At 39.2% G+C, this 15,948-nt stretch overlaps 1 protein-coding gene across 1 annotated transcript in view; it reads right to left on the reverse strand.

The window, feature by feature from the left end:
- Positions 1–15,948, reverse strand: part of LOC126416059 (coiled-coil domain-containing protein 186-like) — a 197,924-nt gene that overhangs the window by 24,936 nt on the left and 157,040 nt on the right. The window contains exon 12 of the mRNA XM_050083534.1: positions 6,899–7,048. Coding sequence (XP_049939491.1) covers positions 6,899–7,048 — 150 coding nt within the window. The remainder of the gene's footprint in view (positions 1–6,898; positions 7,049–15,948) is intronic.

Here is a 15,948-nt window from a genome sequence, read left to right on the forward strand (position 1 = left end):
TAGTCTGCCCCTTATATCAGTATTGGCAGCAGGCATTTAAATTTTGCAGTGGCTACTCTGCAACAATTTAACAGTAGCCTCCCCAGTTGATCAGTTGATTACATAGTCAGCAACTCATGTCTGCTATCCACGATTTCAAGGTGAAATAATGCTAGAACTAGCATAATACTCGCATAATATTCTGCCAGCATACCCTGCCATCTTCTTCATATAATCTGATGACATTTACACATAACATGCAGATAATAGCATACACAGGTAAATCTCACTATATGTGATAGTTACATTCTGTGGAAATGCCACGAGTACCAAATTCTCGTAAATCGAGCATCATTTTATATGTAAAATATGGGATAGATTCTGGTTTACTCACACACTGAGTTTAAAATCGCAGAGTTACCTAGTATTTAAACAAAAAACTAACTGTGGTCTTGGGTGCCGTAGAAGTTGAATGCCTGCCAGAGGAGATGGACCTTGATAGCTGGGAGAGGACATCATGGCCACACAGTGCTTGCACTGCAAGCAGTTAATGCAGCAGCAGCAGAAGCACCAGCACTACCTCGAGTAAGATTTGTTACAAAAATTGCTTCAGATTCAGGTGAATGCACTTGGAGCACGTGAGGCCCAGTTGCACCAGGCCTCACTGTCTCCCACTACTGACACCTCCACACATCCTCCATCATACCCACTTTTCAATGACACTAAGGAGGTCTGGCACACATACTTGCATTGTCTGAAACAGCATTTTTAAGTCTTTCAAGTCGTGGATGATTTATTCCAGTGATCACTGTTTTTGTCTTTGGCTTCACCAGAAACGTTCGTTCTGCTCTGACAGTTGTCCCTTCTGACAGATACTGTCGTGCTCTTGTTTCAAGAGATTTGTGTTCTGTTGACTGATTACTATTCCCAGTGATACCATGTGGTTGCCTTCAGGCTCGAGTTCCATCAACACCACAGACAGCTGGGACAGTCATACTGTTCTTAGGTCACTGACTTGCAAAGTCTCGGCCAAAAATACAATTTAATTTGTGCCAATAAAGGCTTCGTATGTGGACTCCTCAATTCGTGATTTGATGGTCCAGCTTACAACAGATATGGAGATCTGCAGTGTGGAGTTGAAACTAGATAACCCCTCATTGGGGGACATTTTGTGCATCGCACACTCATTCAAAATCGCACAGCGGCTAATGAACAACTAATGTTGAGGTCACAAGTTGCAGCAGTCCACGCACCTCCACATGATCCACTCTTTCACCGCAAGCACAGGACAGGACAGCTCCCAAGCAGCACTGCCAGGATTTGTCCTTGTCTGACGTCTCTATGGCATCTGAATCTCAGTTCAGACTCATTGCAGATCGCAAGGGCTGCTCTCATTGTGACTGCAGAGCTTTTCCACTCACTCCTGGGCAGATTGTCCAGATCACTTGGATCCTGCATACTCTGTGGCAAAAGAAGGGCATTTTCAATTGGTGTGTCACAGCCATACAACCTGCTCCCGTCCTGCCTCATGAGAACCCGACGACACTGTACATGCCCTGCAGTCTGCAGTTGCATTAGATGACCCTTTCATGTGGAAGTTGTTTCTCACACCCCACATTTACGATATGGATGTTCATTTTCAGGATGACACTAGGGGCCACCATTTTCTGATCAATCTGGCAATGTATGGATGACTGGGCTCATCTGAGTTGTCTCCTCCCTCATGGTATTTGGTGGAGTATGGGGGCAGTTCAGTTCTATCCCCCCCCCCCCCCCCCCCCCCCCACCTGTGAACATTTCTCAGTCACAGCAGCCTACAAACATGTTACAAAGCTCATTATGCTATTTGTCACCAACCACCCATCAGGTACTAAGATTTTTTGGCCTTGACACTATTGCACTGTTTGGGTTTTCTCTCTCTGATGAAGGCAAAGTTGTATCTACTACAGCCCATTTCCAGAAACTGGACGATCCTTGTTCGGCAGTTGTGATGCTATTTAAGCTGTATTTGGTGTATGCCGTGGGTTTTCAGACACACATCACCCTTTGGCCAGGCATCATGCCTGGTGTTTACCATGCTAAGCCCACTCCAGTGGCCTCCTGTGCTGCAGTGAAGTAGCTGGGCTGTCTCAAGGCTGCTGGAGTCATCAAACCTGTGAAAGCTAAAGCATGGGCCACCATCATGATAATCAAGAAGCCCAATCACTGTTTTTGGTTATATGGGAATTTCAAGACTATCATCAATGCTCAACTGCTGGTTGAAACTTATCCTACACCCCTTACAGACCTCCTTAACAAACGTGCTGGTGGGGACTACTACTCAAAGATCGACCTTGCTGATGCTCACCTCTAGTTGCCTTTAGATGAGGGGTCTTAGAACAATGTTGTCGTCAACACACCCTTTTGATTATGTTAAGTATAAGCGATGTCTATTTGGCATTGTCGCAGCTTCAACAATTTTGCAAAGGTATCTGGAACAACTGACACAGTGCATTCCAGTTTGTGCGAGTTACCTGGATGGTCACATTGTTCTGGAACCCTCCAGGCAGGAGCATTTGCAAAATCTCCACACCCTCTTTACCATCCTGCAGGCTACAGGTCTGCATCGACATTTGGACTAAAAGTTCCTGCCTCAGGCAGCCCATATACTGCAATCACTCAATCACCTGCATAAGAAAGGAGTGCCCTATGACCGAACCCCTGCTTGTGACGGTCTTTTAACTAATTAAAAACCATGCTGAAATCTGTTTCTTGTGTCAGGCCTTTTTCTGCCAGACGGCCCTTGGTAGTAGCAAAAAAATGGTTCAAATGGCTCTGAGCACTGTGCGACTTAACGTCTGAGGGCATCAATCGCCTAGAACTTAGACTAAGTAAACCTAACTAACCTAAGGACATCACACACATCCATGCCCGAGGCAGGATTCGAACCTGCAACCGTAGCAGTCGCTCGGTTCCACACTGTAGCGCCTAGAACCGCACGGCCACTCCAGCCAGCTTGGTAGTAGCAGCTGACACGTCTGCATACTGCATCAGGATGGTTCTGGCACATTGGAATGATGGCAGATCTGAATTACCAATTGCTTATGCGTCCAAGATGTTGACCCCTGCACAATGCAACTATTCAAAAACTGAAATGGAGGTGCTAGCGACAGTGTTTACCATTAAAAACTTTCATTTCTATCTTTTTGGGTCAAAATCCTGTCTCATTATAGATCACAAGCCCTTGGTTACCTTACTTAGGCCTCATTCAAACCTCCTGGAGCGAACGGCTCAAAACTTACCATGTAGGGCACAATTACTGAGTGCTTACAATTACACCATTCAGTTGAAGCCTATGGCCGATGCCTTGTTATGTCTACCTGCTGGAATGGACACTGATTTTGACCAATTGGAGGTCCTCTGCTTCCACATTGATACTGCACAGCTACATACATTTTATGGGTTTCCCAATTATCATTATAGCCACAAATGTTACCACTATCACACACCTGCGCCACCTCACTCAATCCAGTGACCACAAGGCCCCAGGGCCAGTGTCGGTGGCGACTGCCAGCAACTCCCCACAAGCACACCAAGACTACCTTCTGCTTCTGCAGCAACTGGAAGAACCCTCCAGCGCCCTCACCTCCAACGACATCAGAATGGACACCACCAACCACTATCCCTTTCCCCATCCGAGAATCAATGGGTCTGTGTTGTCACCCATATCTTCTTTCCACCCCCACGGCACAGTCTGTGGCAGTTTCACCCATATGCACCTATTTTGGCGGGTGGGGAGGGATCTGGTATCAGGCACTGCAGAGATTGAATGCCTGCAGGAGGGGATGGACCTTGATAGCTGATAGAGGACATCACGACCCTGCTGAACTTGCAGGGCGTCCATGCCTCTGTCTTGTGTCACATGAGTGAGCCGGCCAATACTATTCCACACGTTCAGTATTTAGACAGTTATACAGCACACAGCCAGTCAGTTCAGTGCTTGCACTTGATGCCTACAGACCACTCTTCACTGTACCAAAACTGTTAGATAACTATCTTGTGTGTCACCCCTCTCTAGTAGTGTTGTGGATTTGTCCTCCACTGCTCTTGATCTTGACATCATCATTGTGGTGACTGCTTTGTGTAGTGTCTTCTTGTCATAAAGGTGTTTGTTCTTATCCTGGTCTGTTGTGTTATCCATAGTCTGTATGTCATGTTTCATTCTCCATACTATTGGGTTGGGTTACTCTTGCACAGGCCACTCTCCCACCTGGTGGCTTCCTTTAGAGTTCTAGGAGTACATCATTAGGGGTTTTTATTTGCTATCACCTGCAGCATTTCCTATGAAAAGGGTGCATTGTTTATTGGCAGACTTAAATCCATATGCAGTTTTTTCTTCAACAGAAATGAAAGTGTGGTTAGGCATCCGTTTCCGAGCCTATTTCCTCAAGGTGAAAAACTTGCTTTGCAGTACAGTCTTTCTGTTACCATTTCTTTAAACCTCTCTTTAAATTTCTCGGCTCCAACTTCATGTACCTCCATCTTCAGCTGCCTTTCCTGTCATTTTAATACTGTGAAAACCAAAATGATGCTTGAAGCGATTAAACCAACATGAACTGGTCGACAAGGTGCTGGATTGTCCTCTTCTTTCATTAATCTGCATACAAGCTCTTGGCTTTAACTTGAATAGCACCTCCACAGAGAAGCATGTGCTGTTGGCTTTGGTGCTCAAAATCAATGGCTCAACATTCCTCCCCTCCCCAAATCACCTGCGAGCAAGAATTGGTCACTGTAGTCACACCTAGTCAGTTAAACTGTGATAAGTGTTTGCTTTGATTCCACATTATCATGAATTATTCTCACAGTTGATTCACTGAAAGTCAACAACATGCTCGTCTTTCTCATAGTGATCCAAAACTTCCCTTTCTTTCAGATGAATTTGACCTTCGTACATGCTTCTTTCCCTTGAGAGGCACACTTTCTTTCCCTTTATCTGACATTTTAAATACAGATCATGTCAAGTGCAACTTCACAGTGCTACTGACTCGACGATTCACATCTCAACAAACACGACGGAAGATGAGTGTTGAGATGCATGAATACTGCCCGGTATTGTAAACAGATAATAACATTCAAATCAAAATTAAAATCGCTTACAAATCCTCATATAACGTGGTCTACCTATATATGTAAGTATCCCCACTATGTAGTTACATGCGCTGAAGTATTAAATCTCAATGTCAGCTGTCTCTACCTGTTTGCTCATTCACTTATGATGCTCTATCACCCCTCCCCCTTCCCCCCCCCCCCCCCAAACAAGCGCGCGCGCGCGCGCACACACACACACACACACACACACACACACACACACACACACACACACACACACACACACACACACACACACACACACACACCATTTGACACATTACAATAATGTGAGCTAATTTTCAATTCTAACTCAGCTGAGTCTTGTATACGGAGAACATATATAATCCAAAATATATGCTACATGTCATTACATTACGTGATTAAAGTGGTGAGATGTGCTCGAAAAATATCATGTGGTTCCTATAATTCCAGCAGGCAGATGACCTATGAATCATAGAGGTGCTGAATATGCTCTTCACATTGCCTGTTTTCACAGTACTAGTTGCCTTGAATCAATGCCTTCAAACCACATGATATTATCGTTGTTCTTGAACTACACATTTCAAGACAACAACTGCTGTTTTTTAATGTGTTGACAGAAAACCTTTTAATGTTCTGTGGACAGTTGTCAATGCCATGATGCAGGACATACTTTAGTGGGGAGGACAACTGTTAATGTAGTTTCGTTGCACTGCACCTGAAGGTGCAAGCTTGTTCTCTCGAAACACTTAGTTCAACATGAATAATAATACTGCATGGCTGAATGCAGTATTTCAATATACACTGAATGTTGTAAATCACATCTTTCAGTAAGGTAAATTGTCATCAAGCCAAAAGTTGGTTTGGTACCATAACACTTCACTAGGCACCATGCCTTGGTCTTCCTCCGACCTTTGAGCTGACTTTACCAGTCATAGGTAGACTATAGTTTAGTTTGGATACTGGATGACTATGCAACTTGGAATTTTTTCAGAATAATATATCACTGTCAGAGGCAAATGACTTGATAAGCAGCATTTACCTATGAAGCAATCAATATTTCATTGTGTACATTAATTACCTGCAAATGTTTTTACTTCCAGTTTTATACCATTTGAAAAAAAAAATGGTAATTTATCTATGACCAATACATTTTTGAGAAAAAGTTGTTCAAATGCACTGGAGCCTGAAATAATTTTAAGTGTAAACATATAGTAGTTTCTTAACTCAAGGTTTACAGATTATAATTAACACTGCTAACAAATGCAAATAGGGAATAATGCACAATGAAGATACAACATAGATCACAGTCATAAGTTCAATTATAAGTCAAGATAAGAAAACAGTAGGCTTCCATGACAGGAGATTTGGAAACTTTTGCTCGTCTACAACAGGAACTACTTAAATATCACTTCAGTCACATTTACTGGAGTACTCTTGAAGATGAGACACACAGGTGTACTACAACTAAACATAGAATTATATTTTCACTCAAAAGAAGTTTAAGAGTGGAGTCACTAACTATTTTTTATTATACTCTACATCTACATGATTGCTCTACAATTTATAATTAAGTGCCTGGCAGCTTTAAGCCACTTCTTTACCGTTCCACTCATTCAAAGTGATAATGTTACAAGTTTCTGGTCAAAAATAATAATAAAAAAGAATAATAATAAAAAAACAACATTTAAAAAATGACATAAAAGAACACAGCCACCAGTAAAACAACAGAGTACTGCACAAAAACATAACAATGTTACTATTTTAATAAATTTTCCACATTACTGCGAATAAAAAAGCACAGACTAACCTTCAGAGTGATATTTTTTAGAAGTGTGTCCTCTAACACTGCCTGCAGTTTTCGATTGATTTCCAATGACAGCTCAAGTGTCATGTGACTGTCAGCTGGCTTTGAACTATACAATGAGGCCATGATACCACCATGCTTAGCGATCTCCATCTGCAAAACAGAAAGTGCTGATGTAATTTCTGCAATCATAATAATGAGTGTCACTGAGATGGTACAAAAATTCTCATTTACATTCTGATGTACTTTTTTCTTACTCAGACTAAAAATTTAGAAAGAAAGAGATTATAGTGCAACTTTAAGTGATAGATATTTATGCAGGTAGCAAGAGGTAATAAAATGAACTGCATTGTCATGGAATGATAACCGATTCTAACTTGAGGGAGGCACTAAAATGCCACAGTTAGAATACCTTATCAAGGGATTAGTCCCATATTTTTCTCAATTAAAAGGTGTACATATTTTTATGTGTATCTGCTATTTTCCCGAATGAAACACAGTTATGTTTTTAATTTGACAGGAAAATGACAGTTCTAGCTACATGTATGGATTTTAGGATAACACCTAAAACAATTGATGAATCAAAAAATGAGGAACAATCTGCATTGCAAGTGAACATTTTTAACATTCACTGAAAATTATTTCTAAAACACTGCAGCTGCCACTTGTCGAAGGAAATTAAAATCCTTAGTTGTATAGTCTCACACTTCCACATGCTCCACTGAAAACTCTTTACACTGTGTAATCTAGAAACAGTTAAGATATCTCTACATCTATTCACTGTGTAGTGTAAGCATGCAAATGCCAGCACTGTAGCACTTCACTTCATATAAATGAAAGTACCAACGTGCTTCAGAACTGTTTGTACAGTTTCATAGATAAGTTAAACTATGTTCATGTCATTTAATATTTTTCTGTTAACATTTCACACTCAAGTAATTCAAATCAATTCCAAAAATTGAAACAACTCACAAGAAAATTTTGACAATGAAATTTTCAAGAGCCTTCTACAAATAACTACAAGATTTCATGACACACTGGGAGGCACAAGCAAGCTACAAAAAGTTCAGATACAGATACGGAATAGCAATAAATTAAAAAGACAGTACAGTATTGCAGAAGAACACAAAATACCAAAGGTGGAATGGCCTGAAAGAATACAAGAAGAATAATTGAATAGTTAAACAAAAAGCTTTAAAATCAAACACCAGATGGTTAAAAATGCAACATTAATATAACCATAATTCAATTAAAAAGTAGTAGAAATTCAACAAACATGTACAGAATTTTTGTGACTGCATTTATAAGATGGAAGCTACTCTTTTATATCACACAAAACATGATAAATTATTGTTTGGTAAATCCTGCCCAGCAATTCCATCTCATAATGTATTTTCTTGATTGAATTGTCCTTTGATACAAAACACCCACAGTTGCCATCTTTAATCTACATGAATTCATAGCAATGGTTACTTTCTGTAATAAATTATCACTACTCTTTTAAAATTTTTCTTCATTGTGTACTGTATATTAGATAACAGCTGAAGCTTCAATTGACTAAAATACCAGAAAAAAAGTTAAAAAATGACTTGAAACTAATTTACCTTCCTCCTCCTACTGTCCAGTCCAACTAATGTAGGCTACAAAACAGTAATTAATATTAATAATCTCTTAAAAGAAACAGCATCAGTTTATGCAACTTATTACAGTGGAACATTGCTTAACGAGCACTTCCCATAATGCACAGTTCACATAATGAGGAAAAAAAAATAAAAAAAACGGCTCGCTTAACGAGCGATGTTTCGCATAACAAGTGACGATTTAGTGTGGCATCACCTGCTCTTCGCGCACAGTGGGGGTATGTACAACAAGATGAACTCCTTTCGTTGTCCGCAGTAGCATATGAACAATGCCTTTAGTACGTACTGCAGTCTGGGTTTAATGCTCTTTCTATTACCATCTTAATACAGCTTCAGATCACATATTTTTCTAAACTTGTGTTCACACAGAGTTTTTTGTGAGCAAGTTTTAATAATCTTCATAGAAATGTCCCTGAATATAAGGCCGCAAGAAGACGACCATGAGAGAAAGAAAACAACCGTAGAAATGAAATGTAAAATCTCTGAAAAACACGAAGGTGGTGTGAGAGTTGCTGATTTAGCATGCACGTACAATTGGTCTAAATCAACTATTTGCACTATCCTCAAGAACAAGGACAAGATTAAGGAGACAAGGAGACAGATGCTTCAATGGGAGTGACAAGAGTCTCTGAACAATGGTTTTCTATTCTGGGTGATGTGAAAAGGTTGCTCCTCATATGTATAAATTAAAAGCAATTGCAAGGTGACACTATTAACTAGAACATCATTTGTAAGAAGGTGAGAATGATTTTCACCGACCTTGTTAAGAAGATGCCAGCATCATCAGTGGCCAAAGAAGTGTTTAAAGGAAGCTGTGGGTAGTTCAAGAAGTTTAAGCAAAGACCCGGTATCCAGTGTTGTGAGGCACGGCGAAGCTGCCACCTCCATCAGAGAACTTCACCAGCAGCTTCAAGATGCTCAAAGATTCTGAGGATTATCTGCCGCAACAAGTTATTATTTGTGACAAGATGGGTCTATTCTGGAAAAAGATGCTGAAGTATACCTTTATAACAGCAGAGGACAATGCACTGCCTGGTCACAATCCAATTAAAGACCGTCTCACACCGCTATATTGTGCCAATGCAAGCAGAGGTTTGAAAATTAAACTGCTGCTTGATTACCATCCAGAAACTCCACAAGCCTTCAAGAAGTTTGAAGTCTGGTATAGCAGGTGAAATGTGATGCAGAGATCCAATCAAACAAAAATGTGATGCAGAGATCCAATCAAACAACAACACTGGGGTGACACTGGATCAATAAAGTGTTTGGTCCTTTGGTGAAAAAATATTTGCATGAGATGAATCTGCCACTCCATGTCTTGGACAATGCTGCCGCCCATTCTTCAGGTCTACAAGACTGCCTCATTGAAGAATTTCAATTCACCAAGATCCAATTGTTGCTTCCCAACAACATTTCGTTACTCCAGCCTATGGACCAGCAGATTATTTCTAATATGAAGAAGCTCTATATGAAAGTACTCTCCGAGCATTGCTTTGAGTTGAGCGAAGTTACCAGTCCCACTCTCAAAGAGTTTTGGAAATATCACGTCAACATCACTGCCTGTATCAAGATCATCAAAAAGGGGTGGCAAGGGGTTACCAAGGAAACTCTCATTTCTGCTTGGAAGAATCTTTGGCCGGAGGAGGAGGAGGAGGAGGAGGAGGAGGAGGAGGAGGAGGCAGTAACAGCAATGCAGCAATCTTGCGGCACAATAACAGAAATGCTAAAAGCATCGTATATTGAAAATCATCACCCCAATAAAGCAGTGGCTATGCATGCTACAAATTTATTTGACGATAATGATGTGTAGTATTTTCATCAAGTGTTGAAGTGTTGGCAGAAACAAATGACTATAGTACATAATACTGTATTTATAATTTTCTTTGAATAACTAGCATGAATAACATAAAACTTTTAGTACTGTCTTTGCATGGAAAACATTATTGTATTTTACATTAATTTTCGTGGGACAAATTGTTTTGCTTAATGAGTGTTTCGCGCTACTAGTAAGATTCTGGAACCAATTATGCTCGCTATTTAAGGTTCCACTGCATTATAAGTTTAAACACACACATGTAAAAAGTAACCAATTAGTAGGAATTTAGTAACAATATTAATTGTAGTTATTTTGTTGTTAAGTATAATAACTACTTAGACACACATTATGTCGTCTCACAATTAATCATTTCTCTCCCAAGTAAATATACTACAGAGTTTTGCTATTCCTCAATGCCTGCACTAGACATCATGAGAGTTTCTTGATTTTATAAGATCAAAAAATTTCAGTAGGTACAAATGTTATTAATGAGAAAACATACTATCACTTGGTTGTAAGAACTACAGTGAACTTGAATGGGGAGAGAAAAGTAGGTAAAGTGGAGTTCAGCCTAATCATTCGAGCCCCTGTCAATCTGTAAATCATCGGAGACTGAAAAGGACACAACAGACCCTTCAGAAATATGGACACAAATAGGTCAGTCACATTGAAAATAACCAGGAAAATGGGCACACTTTTATCCTCAGCAAAATATTCCTATACTTGTCAGCATCATTTGTGTGTATCCATTAGAGATAAAATAAATGCTCAAACATGGGGACTAGATACTTTACATTTAAGCTGATAACACTATCACTAAAAAAGAAAGAACATGTGTGGAAAGTTCCTTTTTCAAGTATGCTGTCTAAAAATATTGAAGGTGAGAAAATTTCAATTTTGGGTGTAAACCAAAAAACATGAACAAAAATGGAATAACCCTTATTTAAGCAAAAAGAAAAAAGGCATTCTGTGAAAACAAGGAAAATAGTTTTATCAGTATTTTAAGAGTGAGTGTTAACACGATTTTTTGTGTATGTTTGATTTTTGTAAGAGTGAGCCAATACTTGAACTGATAATTTTTTGTGTGCATTTCAACTGATTTCACTTTTGAAAATTTTGCTTAGAGCCAACATTGAACTGAAATTCCAAGTAGATCTTTGAAATATGTTAATGTCACTTATTTCCAATTACTATTTTCAATTTAGAAGAACTTTTTTTCTCTGGTGTATGTATTAGTATATGTTTAGTATAATTTTATAAATTTTCTTCAATTTACAAGCAATTAAATTTGTGTACAACACCTCTGCGCAGCTCAACAGTGGCAGACATATCTCATATAACACATCTAAATAATAAGATTCCTGTTTCTCCTTTTAAAATAAGAAAATGTACAGAATATCAATATTTTTCCTCTGCTGCGTATCAGCATCAATCTCCAAAAAGTCATAATCCATTAGCATAAAACATGTTGCATTATCCTACAATACACTGACATCAGCAAAATAGGCCTATAGTTATGCGCGTCTGTTCAAAGACCTATATTGAATATGGGAAAGACTTGATCCCATTTTCAATTGCTTAGAACACTTATTTCCTCCTGTGAATTATAAAAAACTGATGCTATGAATGGTATCAAACAAAATTTGTGACCAGATTGAGGATTTATTGGTTGGCAGTATGATATTTGGATGGAGAGTCATCAACAGATGTATAAGTAATTTTACATGTGCTCCTGGGAAGCTGTTCTCGATGTATGTTAATAACATGGCACGCAATATCAACAGTAAACTCGGACTTTTTGCACGTGATGCAGTTTTCTATAATAAAGTACTGTCTGAAAAGAAATTGCACAAATATTCATGCAGATCTTGGCAAGATATCAAAGCGATGCAATGATAGGCTATTGCTTTAAATGTTCGGAAAATTAAAACTGCCCACTTTAAAAAATTAAAAATGCACAATATCCTATGCCTACAGTATTGATGTGTCACAAATTGTATCAGTCACTCAACTCTTACACACAGCTGGGTGTAAAATTTTCTAGGGTAATGAAATGGAACAATCAAGCTTAATTGTGGGTACAGTAGGTGGCAGACTTTGCTTCACTGGTACGAAACTGGGAAAATGCAACAGATCTACAAAGGAGACTGCTTACAAAACAACAGTGTAATCCATTCTCCAATACTGCTCAAGTTTATGGGGCCCATACGAGTAGGACTAATAAACGATATTCAACAATCACAAAGAACGACAGCACAAATGTTCTAAGATTTGTTTGACCCTTAGGAGAGTATAATGGGGATGCTGAAGAACCTGAACAGGTACACACTTTAAGATAGATCCTGCAAATGTATATTTACATAGTTTCAAAAGCAAGCATTAAGTGAGGGATCTTGGGATATACTGCAACCCCATATGCATCACTCGTAAAGGGACTGGACAAACAAAATTCGACTACTGCTGCTGGCCCAAAAGCAAATGGTTCAAATGGCTCTGAGCACTATGGGACTTAACATCTGTGGTCATCAGTCCCCTAGAACTTAGAACTACTTAAACCTAACTAACCTAAGAACATCACACACATCCATGCCCGAGGCAGGATTCGAACCTGCGACCGTAGCAGTTGCGCGGTTGCGGACTGTGCCCAAAAGCATTTAAGTAATTATTTTTCCTGTGCTCTATATGTGAATGGAAGAGGAACAAGCCTTAACGCACGCTACAATGGGACGAGCCTTCTGCCATGCATTTCACATTGGTTTTGGAGTATGTACGTATGTAGATGTAGATTTGGATACATATACGAGGGCTATCCAGAGAGTAGATTACATTTTCATCTGCAGCAACAATGGGTGGGGCTAGGGTGGCCATATTTTTCTTGAAGTGTTTGTCTGCTCAGTCAGCATCCTTCCATGCCTGGGTGAGGTTCGTGTCATTTTCCATTATTTCACAATAAAAGTTTTACATGTGATTCACAATGACTGGGCTGCCGTTTGGTTTTCCATAAATTTTACAATGCCTGTTGCATCAAATTGTTGCACAGAAGCTAGGCTAACACACATTTTGTGCAAGACTGGTACGAAAACTCTTGACAGAAAACCACAATAACTAGCATATCGCTGTATCATCGACATTTCTGGATTCTTACGAAAAAGATGGTGACTCATCACATGATCAAATCATAACTGGAGACAAGACGTAAGTGAAACATTTGAACTGTAAGACCAAATTGCTGTCTATTGAGTAGGGGCACACATATGCACTCAAAAACCAAGAAAATGTTTGCAGATGTTCTCTGCAAGGAAGATTAGGACAACAGTTTTTTGGCAGAGGAAAGGTGTGCTTCTTATCAATTTTCTTGAGTATGGCACAACAATCAACTCTGTGGGTATAGTCAAACTTTCGAAAATTTAGGAAGAGGTATTCAGAATAAGAGTAGATTAAAGTTGAGCTCAAACGTTTTGTTCTCGCACAACAATTCTCAGCCACACAAGGGAAACTGTACTGAGGAGTATTTGATGCTTTCAAGTGGGACGTGTTTCCTCACCCATCTTACAGTCCAGATCTTGCACCCAGTGACTACCATCTGTTTCCTACAATGAAGACTTGGCTCACAAAGCAGCACTTTGAAGACAACATGGAACTGCAAGAGGGCATGACTGATAAGTTGCGGTCTCAGGCAACAGAATTTTATGCCAATGGAATTGCAAAGTTTCTTTGTCACTATGATTAGTGCCTAAATTCATGCTATGTTGAAAAGTAGTATTTAAGTGTCACTTTCAAATTAATAAAACATTTTTTTCCTATCCTTTTACAATATTATGAAAAGGACAGACTGCTACTCACCGTAAAGATGACATACTAAGTTGCAGACAGGCACAACGCACTGGCCATAGGGAACGGTCCTCTATATATGAGATGTGCCTGCTTGTGTGGATGTGTGTGTGTTTTCTTTACTAGAGAAGGCTTTGGCCAAAAGCTCAATGTGTAACAGTCTTTTTTTGTGCCTTTCTGCAGCTCAATGTGTCATCTTTATGGTGAGTAGCAATATAGCATTTATTGTTCGATTTTTCCTACACTTAAATGTAATCTAAATTCTTGTTAGCCCTCACACATTATTCTACAAGTATGCCTTCAGGTACAGACAGATTTCCTCAGTTGAGAGCCATTTTAGCTGATTTACTATCATGGAATCACTTAAATCAATAGTTTTGACATTTCTGCAACAACTAAAAAGAGCAGACGTGAAATGATCTTTTTCTCTGAAACTATTTGGAAGACTGACTTCAGTGCTTAGACCACTGTGTCATCCTTGACTTCACGATGGATTAATTATCTGCTTAGAGACTTTGTGTAATACCCAAACTACTTAGGCCCTTTTGTCAAATGGGGAAAAAAATGACCGACTTATTTAAGGGGAGTTGGAACACCCTATTCCGATGATGTTAAATTTAGTGACTTGGCTTCCCTGTATATCAGAAACCATTGTAGCCATTAACATGAAACTTTTACAGGGCATTAAACGGTATCTTCTGAGGCTATTGAAATACAATAATTGCATTTCAGCCACTGCTTTTGTAAATACAACTTTTTAGTTATACAGTTAAAATTTTGGGTACTTTTTTTGTATGTTATCCTAAATAATTTTAATTATACATAACATTATGTCCTTCTTTTAGTTCAGTAGATTCAGGATATCTATGTTATTACTCCCTGAAAATTTGAATACTCTACTTGAAGTGGTTTCTGAGATTTAGGGGAAAATGCAACAAATAATGTAAATTTTCAAGCTTCTCATGTTTCAAAAGACTGTAACTCATTTAATATATGCTTAATTTTTTTTTTTTTTTCAGTCACTCAGAAGCACCCTGCACCATACTGTGTATCATCCACTTCATATTTTTCCAAGATTTTTCCTTCTTTTCTTCTTTCTGGACCCCTTAGTGGCCAACTGTGCTGCAAAACTCTGCTTTATCCATGCAAACCTTGTCCATCTATTCCAAGTTCTCTGATTCAGTTTGCTCCAGGATTAATTCCCATATGCTGTAGCACTTTCACTCTACCAATGTTGCCATCATTAAAAGCAATAACAGCATCACTGACTACCCACTTTAGTGTCTTCATTCCAACAAAAACACTTTTTGGAAAGAGAGTCCATATAAGATTACTGAACAACTCATTGGGATTTTGAGTCTGACCATGCAGACACTTCTTCAGTAATTCAGGATTTGCCAGGTCTCTGTAAACAGGTTTTATGATATCCATGACTGCTGCTGGGATGGAATACTTATGGCTGTATGGACTGTTTGAGTACTTGGCATTCCAGTAATTGCACCATGAATCAGGTCCAGGAGGGCAAAGGTGGTGTACTGGTTTTTCATCAGTTGACAGTCTTTGGAAGAAGGCAGCCCATACTGCCTGCATCATTTTCAACAAATCCTTAGTATTATTTCTAATAGCCATCCTTTAACACTGCTGCATTTCATCAATCATTTTGTCTGTCAGCCTGCCTCTTATGTTTTTACCATCAGAAAGTTTATTGTCTCTCAAACTTGGTTTCATCTTCGTCAACCTGGTGCCCATCCTCTTCTGGATATGAC

The sequence above is a fragment of the Schistocerca serialis genome, chromosome 8 (assembly GCF_023864345.2).
Source record: "Schistocerca serialis cubense isolate TAMUIC-IGC-003099 chromosome 8, iqSchSeri2.2, whole genome shotgun sequence".
Taxonomy (NCBI): Eukaryota; Metazoa; Arthropoda; class Insecta; order Orthoptera; family Acrididae; genus Schistocerca; species Schistocerca serialis.